Source organism: Sphaeramia orbicularis, chromosome 3 (genome assembly GCF_902148855.1).
Source record: "Sphaeramia orbicularis chromosome 3, fSphaOr1.1, whole genome shotgun sequence".
Taxonomy (NCBI): domain Eukaryota; kingdom Metazoa; phylum Chordata; class Actinopteri; order Kurtiformes; family Apogonidae; genus Sphaeramia; species Sphaeramia orbicularis.
The window spans coordinates 20,919,625-20,938,994 of record NC_043959.1 but is presented as its reverse complement, the minus strand read 5'-3'; the positions used below and the strand labels follow the sequence as shown (position 1 = coordinate 20,938,994).

General features: G+C 37.6%; 1 protein-coding gene across 2 annotated transcripts in view; it reads right to left on the bottom strand.

The window, feature by feature from the left end:
- The window catches only part of zdhhc1 (zDHHC palmitoyltransferase 1), a 28,916-nt gene extending 10,949 nt beyond the window's left edge, over positions 1-17,967 (bottom strand). The window contains exons 1-8 of one of the 2 annotated variants that reach the window (XM_030130542.1): positions 17,377-17,967; positions 15,605-15,842; positions 12,696-12,871; positions 5,860-5,961; positions 4,922-5,046; positions 3,745-3,900; positions 2,024-2,145; positions 635-726 (exon numbers count right to left, since the gene is read on the bottom strand). In XM_030130542.1, coding sequence (XP_029986402.1) covers positions 635-726; positions 2,024-2,145; positions 3,745-3,900; positions 4,922-5,046; positions 5,860-5,961; positions 12,696-12,871; positions 15,605-15,823 — 992 coding nt within the window. In that variant the 5' untranslated portion in view covers positions 15,824-15,842; positions 17,377-17,967. The remainder of the gene's footprint in view (positions 1-634; positions 727-2,023; positions 2,146-3,744; positions 3,901-4,921; positions 5,047-5,859; positions 5,962-12,695; positions 12,872-15,604; positions 15,843-17,376) is intronic. The other variant, XM_030130549.1, reaches the window with a different exon arrangement.
- Positions 17,968-19,370: the final 1,403 nt, after the last annotated feature.

Below are 19,370 nucleotides of genomic sequence, written 5' to 3'. Positions count from 1 at the left end.
CTCCCACTACCCAAACACATGCACCTTAATGGGTTAATTCAGGGTTGTCAAACATAACGTAGGTGTAGTGGCCAAAATGTACTGTCAATAGTAGGAAGTAAACTCTGGAATAACCTGCCCTTCCTAATAAGAGTGTCCAACATACAAAGCTTTTAAAACTCACTTAAAACAGTGGCTCCTAGAAAACCAGAGATGCACTCACTTTTAATGGACATACATTTCATCACCTATACACTTTCTCTGTTAAGTTGTATGTAAGTATAGTGGTGAATGTACAGGCTAATGCCCCTGTATTATTCCTATGTCTATTTGTCTTTTTGTTTATGTGTTTGTTTGGTGATGTCAATGTCATCATTATGTGTAGTTTTTTTTTATGTCTTGTTTCTGTCACCTGCCTAGGGACTGCAGATGAAAAGTAGTTATTTTTACTAACTCTGTAATTCTGCCTGAAGACCAAAACCGGTCCGGCAAAGGTTCCAATCTGGCCTGCAGGATGAATTTGTAAAGTGCAAAAATGCTTTTTCAGCTTTCACTCAAGACCAAATCCACCCTTTAAACGGGAAATAAATAATGATTTGACATGTGCTGTGATAATTATCGACTGATATCAAAATGTTACTTTTGCTACTCTTACTCTGTGTCTCCTCGTGCAGCCACGGTGGTGGGTTCCTCCACCTGCAGCTCAGGGTTGGTGTAGCCCAGCGTCCCTGAATAGTTCACCTCCTGCTGGGACAAAAAGCAAAGACATTCAGGACTAGAAAAAATAAGATCAAGTATAATAGTAATAATAACAGAAAGACAACAGGCATATAGGTGCTTCTATGAAACAGGTCCCTAAATCAGGACATGGGGGCTAAAAATTCAAACCAGAGGTAGACTAATGTTATGAAGCAAGTTTGGAAGCACTTTGGGTCTATTTTAAAAATAAATATTTACTGAGATAAAAGAGAAACCATTTTTCAGATAAAACACATTTTTATATTTTTTAATATAATTTCTTTTATACAAAAATCTGCTTGTAACACGGTAAAAAGGACATGGAAATTATGCGCTACTATTTTTTTGAATATCTTTTTTTCTCTTACAGGTACATTTCGGGAATCGAAGTAAATATGTAAGCCAGAGTGTTTCACAAAAATGTCCGCTGTTACAAAATCAGTCACGATTTATATGCGTTTAAATGGGCAGGTTCTGCGTGTAACACCAGTGGACACGATGGGTTACATACAAAACCTCGAATGAGACTGCCGATTCATGAAAAACTCACATGTCTGGATTAGAAAAACCACTAGGATCGTCAAATTTATCACGGCGTCTTTATTTATAGTTTATGTAAGACCATTTACAGCCATATTTTCAGATCAAATACAATGACACCTCGGTAGCTTTTCATGTCCCAATTTGGGTCCTATTTTTGGCCTCAACATTTTATTAAAAATGTATTAATTTTGGGATAGCTAATTTTTTTTTGTGCATTTATCTGGGGTCATCATTAGGTACATCCTGGGGAGAAATATGTCTAAATTTCTCTTTCATCATTGGGTCTAAAAAGCTGATAAAGTGCCAGGTACCAAAATGAACCCAGTTTCATAGAAGCAGCCATATAGAGAACGCTGTGTACTGTACTTTTCAATGACAGGCTTAGCATCTTAAAACAGTTTTATAAATGAGTGAATCAGTATCCAACAAAGGCCATTTGACCAGGGAATACAGACGGCGTTGGCGTGTTCTGAAGGGGGCGGGATAGACTGTCTGAAGCATTTCTTTGACAGTCTGTAGGTTGTATGTGCATAATCAAACTGAAGAATGGTCTACTAACATACATACTGTACATTAGATGCCATTTTTTACATTCTTGCTTCATGAAGTCACTCACCAGCATCTCTTGGCTTGTGAGTGGCGTCTTAAACATCACAGAAGACGCAAGTGATCATTTTCGAGTCTAAAGTCCACTGATGTGACACGGCGACTGTTGAGACAGACTGAAATATCTGTGTTCTCCGAGTTCAGGAGCAGTTTTTACCTTCATGAGGTTCACTGAAGGGACAGCAGCTTCCTTCACCGACCCTCCTTTACGGCTGTCTCTGTTGTCCAAACGGTGGCGCTGTCGTACGATGTACTCATAGGTGCTGAGTCTGTTCCACACTGAACACACAGACACGATTCCATCACTTACATTCATTTAACCTTAACCTCACCCACACTTTAAAACAAGTCTTAACCATGAGTTTTAATGATATATACACAATGTCACCTACATTTTAGTGTGAAATTACTGTAAACGGATTTATGTACATCCAATAACTCAATCTTATACCCATACACTGAGGTCATTTCTTTGCACCTGCCTCTGCTGACATCTTTCTGTTTCAAATCTTATCGATATATGCAATAAAACTTCCTCACATACACTACATAAAGATATGAGTGATTTATTATTTGGCAATAAAGAAGACGGGCTGATCATGTATATCCATTGTGGTTATCTGAGTGCAATTGCTGTGAAATTTAAGATAGAAGGATGAAGGAGAATGGTCACTACAATGACGAACAAACTTTGTTCCGTGATCAGAGCCTTTTCATTTTTGGGACTCGTTTGTCTTATGGGCTGGTGAAGTGCATCTTTTGAACTCAAAAGAAAAACTGGAATGACATTTGTCTCTTTTTTACCAATGTGGATATGCTGGTGAATTTACTTGTTTATTCCAAATAAAGATACAATTAAAAAAAAAAAAAAAGATGGGCCAGTGCTTAGGGCTTACCTTGAGTCCAAAAAAATACACACATTGGATATGGATATGTTGTTTTTGTTTGTTTTTTAAAGTAATTAATGACAGAATAAACTACTACTACTACTACATTAAAAATCTTGGTATAGTTGATGACGATCTCAAGCTCTAACCCATCATCACTTTTCCAAACCAGTTAAATACAGAATTGAACTTGACCATCCAATTATGTATAAGATTTGACCAAACTGTAGCTGTTTTCTTTATTCACCTGTGTTTGAACTAATCTATTTTTATTCCACAGTGATGTATCCTATAAATCTATTTATTTACATTTATTTATTCTATTTTTATTATTTAAAGAAAGAAAGAAAGAAAGAAAGCAAATAAACGTTTTCCATAATTCCGATTATTTTAATTACAATACACTGAAAGATTACAATGGTGTGAACTATATTTTTTTATAGAATAAATTCTGAATTGTGATCAAGTTTCAGCAAATTTTGTGAAATGTATTTTACAAATAAGTGATTAAATGTCAAAGAAATCTAACATTTTTAGGTGTACATTTCTTATTAGTTTTAATTTCTTTTACAGAGCACAAATTACGTATTGTAAGTCTTTAACTTATGCAAGACCCACAGTTTTCATAGCCATGTTTCATGTTTGTTTTTTTCTCTCAACCTGCTGTATAAGTTTAAAACACTTGAGTGCGACTGCAGGAAGTCATGTGTGTATGATTTAGGGTCAACTCAGTTAATAAACTCTGATGATAAAAACAGTCTGCGCCCCAGCACTGAAATGATCCCTGTATGTAATTTATGCACATTGCGGAATCTGACATGAATATTTTCTCTCAGGAAATAAGTGGACACACCCCAGAGTTACTGCCAGAACAACAGAAGTTACAGTACAAAGCAGGTACTGCATTTAGTCAGGTAAAACTACAAGTAACGACACAGACGGGTAACAACACAGACAGGTAAAAAATACAGATGGTGGTGCTGGGTCTTACTCAGGTAGATGTGAAAGCAGAGCAGGTGACACAGCAGGATGGACGACAGCAGACCCAGAGCAATGGTGACGGCGGCGAGGCCTGGAATCACGGCCCCTGTCGCTCTGACCGGTGCCACCGGAAGGAAGAGAAACCACACGGCTGTCTCATTACGCACTGCAGGACACACAAAACACACACTTACACACAACTCACGGGGAGATTTCATTACAGCAAGACGTTTAGTCGACAGTCATCCCATTTCCATATTAGGTGAAAGCTGATACAATACAGTTCTTCTGAGGTTGATCTTTTCTCGTGAGGGAAAATAGCAACACCCATCAGCACTGTTCAGACGTCAAAAAAGCGTCATTAACAGGAGAAATGTAATCAGGACAGGTACAATGGCCTGGTCACACAAGTATTTAGACATTTTTCAAGGATTTTCTGTAACACAAAGGAAGGGAATCACTTGTCATTATACAGCCCTCTGATTCCTTTTTAATATGCTAGCATTTTCTTGCATTTTTAATTTTCACTGGTATCAGGCACTCATTCACTCTTTTAAACACAATTGTACATTTTACTTAATTAACACACCATCTAGAGATGCAAACATGACACAGTTCTTTAATGTTATTTGTTGTTTCCTACACAACACATACTGAAACTTTTGTCTCTGTCAAAAATTTAAGTAGGAAAAAAAACCCCACAGCAATATCATGTTGTTTATATCTTGTGGACATATTAACTGCATCTGTGCTGATTAACCAGGGTTTCTAGTTTCACTCTGAGGCATTTAGTTTCATTTTAAGGTTCACTGAGTTTCAATAGGTAGAGGGAAGTACAATAAATGACTAATGAATTACAACCAATGAACGGTAGATTCCGTACAAAGCTTACTGTGTTTCTATTTTAACTTTCTGATGCTTTAACATTTATCAACATTCTGTGATGTTTCATGTGTTAATGGTTGAAAATACAGATACAGATGAATTTTACTGATCCCTGGGGAGAAATTCAGCTTTTTCATCAGGTCAATGAAAAGACAGAAAGAAAACCAAATAAAAAAGAGAATTAATGAATAAGCAATCATCAGTCCATGAGTCACCAGACAGATTTAAACCATAAAAATGACACCAAGGTTCAGACATAAGGACATCTGTTATGGTTTAAAAGGTCAGAGGTCACAGCTCACCTTGAAAGTGTTTGTCAGTGCGAAGTTTGGATGGGTCCAAGAAGAACTCGATGAAGACGTAGAAGGCAATGCTGAGGACGAGACAGACGCCCAACAAAGCTGAGATCACACTGTGGAGGAAGAGCCTGCAACACAAACACAACAAATGATCAACTGAATACTACAGATAAACTGAATACTATAGGTAAACTGAATACTACAGATAAACCGAATACTACAGGTAAACTGAATACTACAGATAAACTGAATACTATAGATAAACTGAATACTACAGGTAAGCTGAATACTACAGGTAAACTGAATACTACAGATAAATGGAATACTACAGGTAAACTGAATACTACAGATAAACCAAATACTACAGGTAAACCGAATACTACAGATAAACCAAATACTACAGGTAAACCGAATACTACAGGTAAACTGAATACTACAGGTAAACTGAATACTACAGGTAAACCGAATAGTACAGATAAACCAAATACTACAGGTAAACCGAATACCACAGGTAAACCGAATACTACAGGTAAACTGAATACTACAGATAAACTGAATACAACAGATAAACTGAATTCTACAGGTAAACTGAATATTACTACATCAAAATACACAGTTACTATGTGTCCTCTACTAGTAATGGGATACAACACTAGATCAAGGTCAAGGTAACTGTATTTGTACTTTTGGGTATATTTGTTCTGCTGTAACAGGAGAGGCATTATATTGAACTGAATTGAAACAGGTTGTAGAAATCCACTCGATTTTTGCCGGAATGAATATGAAGATAGCTTTGCAGCATCTGGAGGGTTCAAATTCAAACTTTATGAACTCTTAGGTTCCAAATACACAAATAAATGTACCAAAGACTACTAAAAGTGGGTTTAGATAAATATGACCCCTTTAAAGTGAAGCAAAGAAACATCCAAAATGACACTCACTTGTAGTTCCTGCTCCCCACACAGTTGTTGAGCCATCGGCAGTGATGGTCGAAGTTGGCGACACACTTGTTACACACACTGCAGTGCTTTGACTTGGGCCCCCTTCAACAAAACACAACACAGTCCGTCAATGGGACGCATCACACACACACACACACACACACACACACACACACACACACACACACAGATGAATCATAAAAACACTGCAGCTGAAACAGAATAAAAGCGTGGCATAGAAACAGGAGGTTTATTCATAAACAGCACTGACGATGGAAATGATCTAACACAACCAAACACCTTCATGTGTACGCCATGGTCTCTACACTTATTAAAAACAGATAAAAAGACATCTCTTCCAATCCATCAGTTTGTATTCTCAATGTATAAACAAGGCTTTAAATTTCCACATGAAAGTAGTTATGCTGTCACAATTTCTGGTACATTAAGTCCACATGTTAAACAGATACTTCAGATGAGCAAAAATAAAAAATAGCAAACTCTGAGGTAAAGACAGACCAGTCCAGATAATGAACTACAGTAGAAGAAGCAATTTTTGGGCAGTTTTGATGGACGTGAAAATCTCCTGGATCGATCGTCAGCACAAAGGTCAGTTAACTGTGTTCTAAAATTAATTTCTTAGTATTAACTACAGTTTTAGCCTGAGATCCATGAGAGCTGAAGCCCCGCCCCTTCTGCTGTGCCCCATGTGAGCTAACTTTGGGAAAAATACCAACGGTGGTCAATGACAGAAGATACATATGGTCTTTGTCAAGTTAAAATATGATTTTACGAGCCATGAAAGTAGAGGCATCTAGTTCTGTATTAAACAGCTGAGCAGACTGACTCTGGTCACATATGATACACGTCACCAACACCAGAATGACCACTGCCTTGAAACGTTTTACCTCAATCTGTGAGGACAAAATTAAAAACTATTAAAGAGGCTTAAATGGTCCAGTCTAGTTTAATGGATCCAGCCTGGTTTAATGTTCTGGTCTGGCTTAAAGGACCCAGTCTAGTTTAATGGTTCTGGTCTGGTTTAAAGGATCCAGCAAAGATAATTACCTCCGCCAAGGAGGTTATGTTTTTGCCAGGGTTTGTTTGTTTGTCTGTCTGTCTGTTTGTCTGTCCGTTAGTGTGCAACATAACTCAAAAAGTTATGGACAGATTTTGATGAACTTTTCAGGGTTTGTTGGAAATGGGATAAGGAAGAAATGATTAAATTTTGGTGGTGATCGGGGCTGGGGGGGCCCACGGGGGGGCCCATTTCCAACAAACCCTGAAAATTTCATCAAAATCACGGGGGGGGGGGGGGGGGGGGGGGGCACTGATCAGCCTTGGCGGAGGTCTGCGCTCTCCGAGTGCTTCTAGTTTTCATTTGCTCCATTGGATTTTTTTTGCTTAATTCCAGATTTTTTTGCTTAATTCTGGCAAAAAAATCAGCCAGTGGAACAAGTGAAAATTAACTTGGTAAGATTTCTTGAAATAACGTTTTCAAGATCTATTGTCTGAAAATAAATTCTTATATCTCACTTACAAATCACTCTTTAGGTGATTATGTCTTATTTTAAGTGTGATGAGATATTTTGACTAGAAATGACAAAAATACGCTTCGTAAGATTTAGATTTTTGCAGTGTGGTGCCAAAAAGAAAAGCAACATCAGTTATCTGGAATTATTTTGGCTACAAGAAGGATGATATTGAAACACGTGTTCTGTGTTGACAATGCTTTCTACCTGTGGCCACAACAAGAGGTAACACAGCTAATTAGTTTGACTATTTACGTCGGCACCACACAGCTATTATATCCTCCTGAATATTTTTATCATACCGCAGGGTTAAAAAAATCGCAATGTCAGTTTTTTCTATCGTGCAGCCCTAGTTTGAACCTCCTCATCTTACATTTTGATCTCATTGACGCCTCAATAATTCACCTGCTGAAGCTCATGGGTTGCATTTAGCACCTCCCACCCAAAAAATATATATAGGAAAACACGATTCCTCAAGAATAAGAAGGAACGGAGCACACACCCCCTCCCCCACTTCTTGACTCATCTGACCCAGTTCCCCACAGCCTGCTGGGAGAAAACAGCCCACTGACCTGTTTTCTCCCAGACAGCCTCTGATCTAGGAGTATGAGGCCTTCAGTGTGCTTTACTTATTCACACATACTACACATGATGCTGCATTATGCATGTAGAGCAGTCTGAGCCGTTTCCTTGTGGAAAGCAAGAGGCAGCGATCCTTCAGTTTACAGATCAGTGCAGATTCTGATGTTCTTTTATCAATATCTAGCTCTTTAGCCATGCCTGAAATGACAGCTCATATTCCACACCAAGGTTATAATACTTTTGGATTTTATAGTTTAGTTTTATTTAGTTTTGACTTTTTTTTTCTCTAATTCAGTTTGTTTTAATCAGTTTTTAGAGCAGGTTTGCTAGTTTTTTATTAGTTTTCGTTTTTTTCTAAATGCTTAGTTTTAGTATTAGTTTTTTTCATCTTTTCTCTTCTTCTCCATCATATTCAAATAAATCCCATACAGGACTCTGTTGCTTTCCCCCAAATTTAGTCTCCATGTTGCCAGGTATAGTGGGGACGAGAAGCCGACTCTAAACGACAAGTGACGAGAAGTGACGGACAGACAAGTGGCCTATGGTACCACCACCTAAAATTGCTTGAGCGACATAAATCGATTTCATATCAATCTGACATTGACAAAGATGAAAACGAAGGGAATTTTATCCATAATTTTTTTTAATAGGTTTTAGTTAGAAATGTAAGCACACAATACAGTTTCAGCTTCTTATCGTTTTTTTTATTATAGTTTTTATTTATTTCAGTTAACGAAAATGGTTTTCAATTTTTTTTTTTTCTTCTTCTTCTTTTGGTTGGTTTTTCAATTCTAGTTTTTGTCATTTCGTTAGTTTTCGTTACAATAATAACCTTGTTCCACATCTCTGTCCATCTTTGTTCTGAATATAAAGTCCTGTGAAAAAGTCCTAGTCTAACATTCTGTTTGTGAAGTTCTAATGTCCGCACATATGCATTTGTCTATGTATTTAAATCCAATCTGATATATGTGAAGTATATACCGCAGTAAAAACAACAGTTTCAGGTTAAAAACAGCTTCTATAAACCAAAGTGGTTGTATTTAGCGTGACCTCCCTCTCCACTTAATGTGTCTTTAACCCTTCTGTTCAGACAATGAGATTTATTGCATTAATTTATACATTTTCTTGTATTTTTTAAGAAAACAGAAGAGAAATAAATACGATAAAGGTGGACTAAGACTTTTGCACAGTGCTATAGATGTGAACAGTTTTTTGAGCCTCTTTAACAATGTTATTGAAGCATTTCCAAAAATCAATGAATGTATCTAAAAATGGCAGCATAAACATACAATTTAACACCACATATGGAGTAAATATCATTAGCATCGTTACATATAGCATGCACAACTCTTTCTCATATATTTCTGTTAATGACTTTATTTAAACAGGTAACTCCAAGCTGTCATAAATAGTTTTTTTTTATGTTACTTTGAGTGGGAAAATGCCAGGCTGCTGCCAAATAAACCTAAAGATTTATACTGTAATGTCAACAGTAATTTAGTTTTTGTCAGCATGAAAAAAAAAAAAAACACAGAGAATACATACTGTTAACAAAATCAAGTTATCAGTATCTGTACTTATGGAACATTTCTGAAGCATACCCCAGCCTACATATATACAAAGAGAATTTTGACTATTTTGTGATGTTTCTGTACAGTCGCAGAAAAAATTATTAGACCATCAAAAGTCATCAAAAACAATGGTTAGGCAATCCAGTACAAACTCCTGTGTGTATCATCTGACTAAAACAGACAGAAAAGAAAACATGGAATGTCTAGAAGCACTGTTTTTGTCAGTATAATGCCATAGATATTGATGTAAGAACTGAAGTGATTTTGGTTATTATCAAGAAAACATGGAAAATGGATAGATTTCAGCTCTGAAATTAAACTACTATGAGCTATTTTTGTTGTTATCATTATATTTGTCCAAACAAATGTACCTTTAGTTGTACCAGGTATTAAGATGAGCAAAAAATTGAAGAAAACAAGGGGTGGTCTATGAATTTTTTCCGTGACTGTGTGTGGATGGGATTAGAAACACCATTATGCAAGTTCCTCAATTTTCATTTTGTGTATTACGTTCTCAAAAATCAAGGCTGTGCAGAGCCTGTATTAACTTTACGCAACTTTGTCAAACAAACACAGTGGGAATATCTTAGAACAGAACGCAACCTGATGGGAAATGTAATCTGGTTATAAGGACTGCATCCTCAGGGATTGGCTGAAGAGGCCAGATACTGTTTGTGCGGGAAGGTTTCTTATCTAAGTTAAACAACAGGAGGTCCAATTATGACTTACGACTAATGTAAATGATGTAAACAGTGAGCGGAGACAGCGTCCCTCACCAGAGGACACCCAGTCGGGATATCAAATGTCACACTCTGGAGGATATGGAGCTTAGAAACAGTGATGCTTCCAGTGAAAACACCGAGCTGGAACGACTTCAGAGCAGCTTCTCACACACAACGATGTACTGTGTGTGAGTTGTGTGGTCCTCTGTGTCTTTTATTTATTTTATTACTTTTAACTATTTGATTTTATTATTTTAGTTTTGTGAACTTATTTATTGTTTTTAGTGTATTTTCTTTTATTTGTTTTATTGTTTTTATGATTCTATGTGCAGCACTTTGGAAATGTTCTTGTTTAAATGTGCTATATAAATAAAGTGGATGGGATTGTTTTCTTTTTCAAATATGATTATTAGATTTATTTAGGTGTTTAACTGTTAAAAATGTCACTTTGGGCGATGAGACATTAACTCAATCAGACTTTAAAAACATTCTAAATCCTACACATAGTCTCTGAAAAGGCAAGGGATCCCTGAAAACAGCATTTTCAATGTTTAAAATGTTCTGGCAAAAATGAGCACAAGTGCACTGACTTAGTGGAATAAAGTGTATAGAGAAAGAGAAAAACTTGCCTCAGGTCCAGAAGTCCAACATCATATGTCATACTCTTGAATACATGTTGTTTAAAACACCTTCATTTCACTCTAAATATAGCCCAACATGTTTCAGCTAGTGACCTTCCTCAGGATCATTATAGACTCTGCAAAGCAAGCAACTGCAAATGTATTATATAAGCACTAGCTGATGATCTAATGATGTTTTCCTCCTCATTGGTAGAAAAATTAAAATGAGCAAATCTGGGATGAAAATTTCACTGACAACAAAAATTTAACCTTTGCCAATTTAGTGAATTAAATTTTTGTTGTCAAAAATTGTTGACAAAAATTTAATTCACTAAGTTGGCAAAGGTTAAATTTTTTTGCTAATTTCTGCTCTAATTTCTCAGACAAAAAAGCCAAATGTTGGTCGTTCAAAGCTTCTAAAATATGAGAACAGGGAGAATGAATGAGGTACACATGTATCCGCAGACCGGGCAGGGGAATGAAACTTAAGATGCTTATAAGACGGGGGTTTCTCTCTCTTTCTCTCTCTGAGGTACGGTCGTACAGCTGCAGGTGCCAATGCCAGCATGCACTGCCCAGGTGCCGCGGCATACCCGTAGCACAAAGGCCATACCTGTGGCTTGTCTCTGGCAGCGGTCACAGGGAGATTCTGTTCCTACTGCATTTGAGACAGGAGGGAGACCAAAAATAAATAGGCGGTCAATAGTAAAATGACACGTCCACTAAAAAAATGGCTGTTGTCTAATTTTCATGGTCGATTACGTAGACTAATTAAGTCCACTAATCGCGGCAGAACTAGTTCATAAAGAGTTGTCATTATTTATAGGCTATTATGATAGTATTTTACTGGTCAGACTCAGTTTTATTGTCATTGCATAAGAAGATAGAGAATAAAATCTAAAATAGAACATATAAATGGTAAGTAGAGTAGAATAAAACTATAATAAAAACAAGAAAAGCACTCAGAGAGCGCAGACCTCTGCCAAGGCAGATGAGTGACACCCCCCCCCCCCCCCCCCCCCATCACCACCAAAATTTAATCATTTCTTCCTCATGCCAGTATCAACATTTCCTGAAAATTTCAAGAAAATCCATCTTAAACTTTTAGAGTTATCTTGTTAACAAACAAACAAACATGCATGCACGCACACAAAGCAAAGCGATCACAATACCTCCTGGTGGAGGTAAAAATATACAAGAAAAAAATAGCTGTATGTGACCCTGCCAGTACTAAAATGATTTTGACACCCTGGACTGTTAATATGTTCAGTGTATTTTTTGCGTTTCACAAATCCATGCCACGGGCCAGATTGGACCCTTTGGCAGGCCGGTTTTGGCCCACAGGCTGTATGTTTAACACCCATGGTTTAGACAGTCATGGCTCCTGTTACCTCATTGACGCTGATCTGAATTTTACATTATACAGTCACGGAAAAAATTATTAGACCATCAAAAGTCATCAGAAACAATGGCTATGCAATCAAGTACTAACTCCTGTGTGTATCATCTGACTAAAACAGACAGAAAAGAAAACATGGAATGTCTAGAAGCACTGTTTTTGTCAGTACAATGCCATAGATATTGATGTAAAAACTGAAGTGATTTTGGTTATTATCAACAAACCATGGAAAATGGATAGATATCAGCTCTGAAATTAAACTATTGTGAGCTATTTTTGTTGTTGTCATTATATTTGTCCAAAATAATGTATCTTTAGTTGTACCAGGCATTAAAATGAACAAGAAATTGAAGAAAACAAGGATGGTCTCAAAACCTGTGTGTTTACTGTGAGGTGTGGATGGTACTCACACGTCCACCTGGCAGAGATAGCAGTGGCAGTTCTCGATGACATGAGCGTGTTTGGAGCGGTCGAACACCGGTACTGGGCCTTTGTTGGTTTTGGTTCTAACGTTGAAGTCGGCCGGGTCGATGGACACAGCCATCACATGGACGCACAGATGACAGACGAACATGATGCCCGTGCACTGGGAAGCAGCTCAGGAAATATGTAACCACATGTCACAAATCATCATACTACTACTGTATGTTGACTATCTGCAAAATCACACCACAAATTCTGGGGCTACAGAAGGACTGTGAGAAGATACAACAGGAATTTGACAGAAAACCTCTGAAAATATTCACTGTGGCAGCAAAAATAACAGCCATTCAGATTCTACAATAGAGAAGATTTATACTGCGCAAAATCAACAGAATAGAAGATGTCAATAGTGAAGGATGCAGTAGCTTAAAAACACAAAACAGTACAAGTAATGATATGAGCATCTGAAAAACCAGGTGCTAATCTTGGACAGTAGATTGAAGGGAACAAAAAAAAGAAAAAGTCAGTCCTAATGACAAATAGCAGGCCTTCCACAAATGTACAATGTAGAAAATGGTGGTCAAAGCACTCTGATTATATAATCAAAATCCATTATCGTCTCATGATGCCATTTTACAGTGAAAATGTACAACGCTGTTTTGTACATTTTTAGAATAGCCGCTGTTAGTCATTTGTCTTTCAGCCATTTATAGAATAGAAGATGTTTTTAGAATAGGTACGGGGAACCGATCCATGCAACTGAAAAGGCATTTTTCAAATACATTGCTTTTCTTTGACATTCATAAAAACAGCCCCAGTATTTCACCAACTCCATAAAATAGCTCACATTTTTTTGCATCATGTTTATCAAAATGCATCTAATGAAACAGGCACAAGTAAAACAACATTATGAGTTGATACTGATATTTAGATTACAGTCCATTTAATAAAAAAAAAAACACAACCAAACAGAACCACACTGCTTTAAAGGAGTGATATTTTGCTTTTTTAAATGGTATTATGCATTTCCCTGTGGTCTACATAAACTGTAAATGCTCTGCTTGGGTTTGAATTCTTCCTTAATTCAACTCCACAGGTCCATCTTCAACCTTATTTTTGAGTAATGAATACGAAAAAGGTTGTTTTGAGCGCTTTAAATGCACATAACCCCACCCCCTTCCGGGTTGTTGACCATGCTGCTCTGTCCCGTTCCGCCACTTCTGTTCATCAATACAACCAACAACTGAACATTTTAGGTATTCGGCTCAAAGTTTGGACATATTTTCAGTTTTTACTACAACCGCCGCTGCTGATAAACAATTATGGCGTACTCTGAGAAATGTTCGTCAGAAATGTTGACCTTATATGCGCAAATGTCATGATGGAACTAGTTATAAACGTAACAAATTAAGAAGGAATTGAAACGGGTTGTAGAAATCCTCTCAATTTTTACCGGAATGAATTTAAAGATAGCTTTGCAGCCCCTGGAGGATTCAAATTCAAACTGTATGAACTATTAGGGTCCAAATACACAAATAAATGAACCAAAGACTAATAAAAGTGGGTTTAGATAAATAAGTTCCCTTTAAAGCTCCAGGACACAAACCAGAGAAAAAAAGCCATGATTTGAAGATCCAAATACTCCCTTTGCAGCTCTCGCCTCTTACTCCAAATATAACAAACAAATCTTTCACAAATCACTATGTAAAGTCTTTTATTGCTTCTGCTATTAAGCTCTTAAACACAGACACCTTTTAGATAAAATTAACTATTTTTTAGATGGATTTTTGGATTTCAGTCAACTGGTTTCATTCATTGAATTTTGTTTGTAGATTTTTATTGATTGACGATTTTATGAGCTGATAGACGTCTCTTAATGCATGTGAAAAAGCTGCAAATGAATTGCCCATTTGGGAAGAATAAATTTGTCTGAACTGAACACTGTGATAAAGAGACACCATTTTTCACAGGTTGTGTGTAGCTCCATGGCGCAGAGCAGTGGAAATGTGTCAGACTGAACCAAAACAGTGATCAGCGATTACATCTGTCAGTTACAGCTAAAAGTAATGAAATCGCAGTTGGAATTTCAACAGTTGTATCTGTTGATATTACAGATTCAGTGTCAGTGATACTGTGTGATGAAATGTCATGAAATAAAAGTAACTACACTGATTATTTATTGTCACTTTTATGCTTTTCTTAGGTTGTATGTTTAAGCTGAAAAAACACATATTTCACAATGAAAAATCTGTGTATTTTCCTTGATTATCCTCCGAGCAGCAAGACATATAAAAAAAATCAAACTTCCTGTCACAAGCTACGTTTTCTACAGCCAGGGAAAAAAAAGACCAGAGAAGAGGGAAAAATTCTTGTTTGCCATCAAAACACTATATCCAGCGTTGCCAAAAAAAACTATCAAGCCCTGCTGCTTTAACTGTTTGCTAAAAAATAACTAAGTTAAACAAGTGTTTAAGTTGTTTCTCTGATGTCTCTGTCGCGGAGTTAATGAATACCCTGGTTGAATTACTTCTGTGTGCAAGGTTTTGTAATATGGTGAGCGGTTAGAAATAAAAGAGCTGTCCCTGTCCACCTTGTGTTTGATTCCACAGTATCTTTGATAGCATTAGACAGGGAGATGACTCATTGGTTGAGCTGCTGCCTAGGGAAGCATCGTATTTCCCTCAGATCTCCATTACCAAACAAAACAGAATGATAACCAAAACTGTCAAAATAGAACTCAACATCCTACTTTATCATTAAACTACATTAGCACTGAAAACAGTTCAATTCAAGGTTTAAATTCCTGTGTGTTAACTGAGTGCTGGTTAAAAATGATGTGATTGCTGTCATTGTGCTCAGTGAGTCATGCTGTGTTTCCACTCTGAAACAAGGATACGATATATCCGGCGGGGATCCAGTGTGCAGGCAGCAGGGGGACGAACACGCCGAAGCCGGTGATGGCGAAGTAGGCATAGAGCAGCCATGCCAGCATCTGGAAGGGATGTGGCGGCCAGCTCCAGCCGTTGGTTCGAGAGCAGAGGGGGACATCTGCTCGTTGTGGGCCTTCCTCGCTGACCGGTGCTGTGCGGTTCGGGTTACTGCTGCACACATCCATAGAGGAGGAGGACGGCCGTCTGCACACAGACAGAGAAAGGCCTTGGGTTGGGTGCAAATCAAAGACATGTGCATACTTTTTTGTTTGTCACTGGTCTCCATCACATGACAAAGCAGATCAGCTGGAGTGTGAAGCTGCATAAGAGGCTGCTTTGTGTGGATGGAGCCTCACTGTAGATAACCTGCAGGGGTTTAGGCACCCGAGACATTCTGGGCACCAACTAAATCAAATTTACTTTTCCAGACCAAATGGTTGTGATTGGCCCCCATTGACCTCTTCAGCAAGTTTTGTTCTTAAATTTTTGGGTCGTTCATTATCTGCCCTAACTTCTCTCAATTTCTGTGCACAGATAAAGAAACAGAGCAATAGTGGCACAAAATTATGTGTATTATTTATTGAGAAACATATTATTGTACTATTGTTAGACCCCCCCCAAAAAAATACTATTTATGTTTAGGAAAATGCAATTATACTCTACACATATGTATATGTCAAAATGAATGCACAGTTTTATCTTCAAATAATATCAGATTTTCTTTGTAATTACTACTCAATACAAATCTCAAATCATGGTCCTTAATTGGCTGCATTAAAAACTGATTTCACTTTAAATAATTGGGACAAGAACAAACAGACAGGACAAGTCTACACTGCATAAGTAAACATCACAAGACAAATTTAACAAGAAGGAACTGAGTTAAAACATGTAACAAGCTGCAAAAGACATAACAAGATGATGTAAAAATGTAAGCAGAGAAATATGACTGACAAGGCAAAAACAAAGACAAAAAGGATGAAAAAGACAGAACAAGACAACAATGATACAAAAGATTAACAGAACAAAAACAACATAAGACGTAATGAAAATGACATAACATATGCAATACGGATGAAAACAGCACAAAAGAAGCAACAAAATGAAAAGAACAGTACAGACATGACAGGAAAAAAATGACAGATGTAAAAATACACAACAAGATGAAAACATCATTATTACACATGATGAGAATGATATAGCAGACCAAAAGCTGTAAAAGATGCAATAGGTTGAAAATGACGGGATAGGTCTACTTTGACTTAAAGTAAAGGATGCTTGTGATATCTCCACAGCTTTGGATATAATTATTAGATCACTTGAAATCCAATACAGGAGCCTTTGGCAGTGTTCTTGCAGGATTAAGATTGTTTTTCAACACCAGATGCTCTTAATTTACATTATGAGCTACTTGCTACTGACAAATTGGCATTTGTTGACATTAAATACATGTTATTCATTTTGTAAATTTGTAAAGTGAACATTTCATGTGTATTTCATAGGATTTTTGCCTCACATTTGCACACAAAAAACCTCTGATGGGTTTACAGATCTGATTTATGATTTTATTTGAAATGACAAGTACACTTTCCCCTGCTTTGTCACAGCGAATGTAAAATTATTCCCAAAGCTGAATAGATTTGGTTATCAATTAGATTTGCGTTCTGTGTTCATTGGTGTAAATTTGCACCAGAGATGTTCCCAGAACTGTAACACCCACATAGGAGAAACGGCTCACCTGTTTATCACGGGTTAACGGGACTCGGGATGCGGAATGGCCCTTCTGTCCGCTGCATGTCATCTCAGTGCAGGTTCTGGGCCTGACAGGCGGCGTGGAGCTCCACCGTGTCCCGGCCTGGAGGACCAGGGCTGCTGAGAACAACCGCTCGGTGTTGTCCAACACACTCCGCACAGTCAACTCCAGCCCTCGTCCAGCTGTTAGCATTCATCCATTCCGAATGAAGAGACGTTTATCCAACAACGACTAACCAGTAACCGCTCCCATCGTGCTGCTGAGCTTGCGTGCGGATGGTTTGCAATAAATATTATCCGGATAACTCGGGTGTGAAGATTAACACGTTTGTTTCAGTAGCTCGTTAGCATGCTAATCTGCTCAAAGGCAGACTACAGGCAGCAGGCGCTAGCCATGCTAGGCGGCTAACCCCGTCAGACGGGCAGGCGCCCAGTGGAGACCGCGGGTCACAAATCAAAAGCCGACGGCTTAATTTTTAACGTGAAAGACTATTAATTATTCATCAACCCGATGGTGACTATCCACTAACTAGCTAGCCGACTAGCCTCCCACCGTCTCACAACCCCGTACGCTGTTTCCTTGGTAACGCTCCAGGCGGGCTCCTATTGGTTCATGGGCTCTGACCCCGCCCACAGCTTGCTAAAACTGGTCTGAAATCAGCTTTCAACACAGCCATAAATATGACAGCAATGACGTCTGCTGGCCAGCAGGTGGTAGCATTTACATTCAATAGTCATTTTATTCTGTTAAAGGAGCAGTCAGGTGATTTATACCTCTTTGTTGCAAACAAATACGGCAATAATTAAGTAACTAACTAACTAGATAGATAGATAGTTGTCACAGATAGATAAGACAAAGATTTATTTTAATTATATGTGAAATTTCTATCTGTTTGGTGTAGCATATATTGAACCCCTGAGCCATATATATAATCTCACAATGATGTCTTGATTGACAAAAAGAATTGTAAATAATTAATTACAGCAGTAAGCAATGGCAGATATTGAATTAAGAGGCTGATTTCACAATTCTGGGGCAAAGAGCAGCAGAAAATATGATTGTTCTTTCTTCTCCTTTTCATTCATGATGCTGACATTTTTTTTCTGTGTAAAGGCAGATGTTCTTCCTCTGTGTCTTTGTTTTATTTCATGAATGAAATAAAATAGATATAATACCAAAAAATGCTAAATTTCCAATGTGGCATCAAGGAAAAATTCATTCCATGATGTCTGGAATTGAATTATTAAATAAATCCAATGGTAATCTATTACTACTGCCATAAAAAATGCAACGAAACGTGTTCTTTTCTGCTTGAATGTGCACATAACAGCTGATGCCATAAATGTGTAACACTGCACTGCAAATGTAATATTTTCCCTCTGCAATTAAAAAAGAAGTATTAATTTGAGTTATTTGTTGGTTTTAATTTGTTTCAGACTTTTTGAGCTTCATTATTTATAAAAATGCATTTCAATCCATCTGCAACCCATTGCACTGCATTATATCATCAAAGAAACACGTTTTATTGGACTGATTCGACTTCATAACATAGAGTTTTGGGGTTTATCCCAAATGCATGTGTCCAAGTTATAGTATTCTTAGGTTAATTATCTGTTTAAATTCCATTTCCTCCACTGGGGTTTGGAGTTAAGTGTTTTTTCCACAACAGAGAGCCTCTCCTTGGGGGGGGCTTTAATGGAGTATCTGTTTTCTGAATCTTAATTTCTCTGAAAATGTAATGATCCCCATCCTGTGTTTTCAATGAGAAACATACAGTGATCCAGAGGTTTGTGTTTTTGTTTTGCTGTTAAAGTTTGGCTGGAAAAGGGATGGAAGTCTGACTCAGCTGACAGATGTGTTTCCCACAGGGGCCTTCAGCGGGGGCCCACTACAAAGCGGGCCCCATGTTTTATACAAATCAATGTGAGGGAAATGTGGTCGATCTGCTGTAGCACTTTGAGTTACGTAACAGAGTCCAG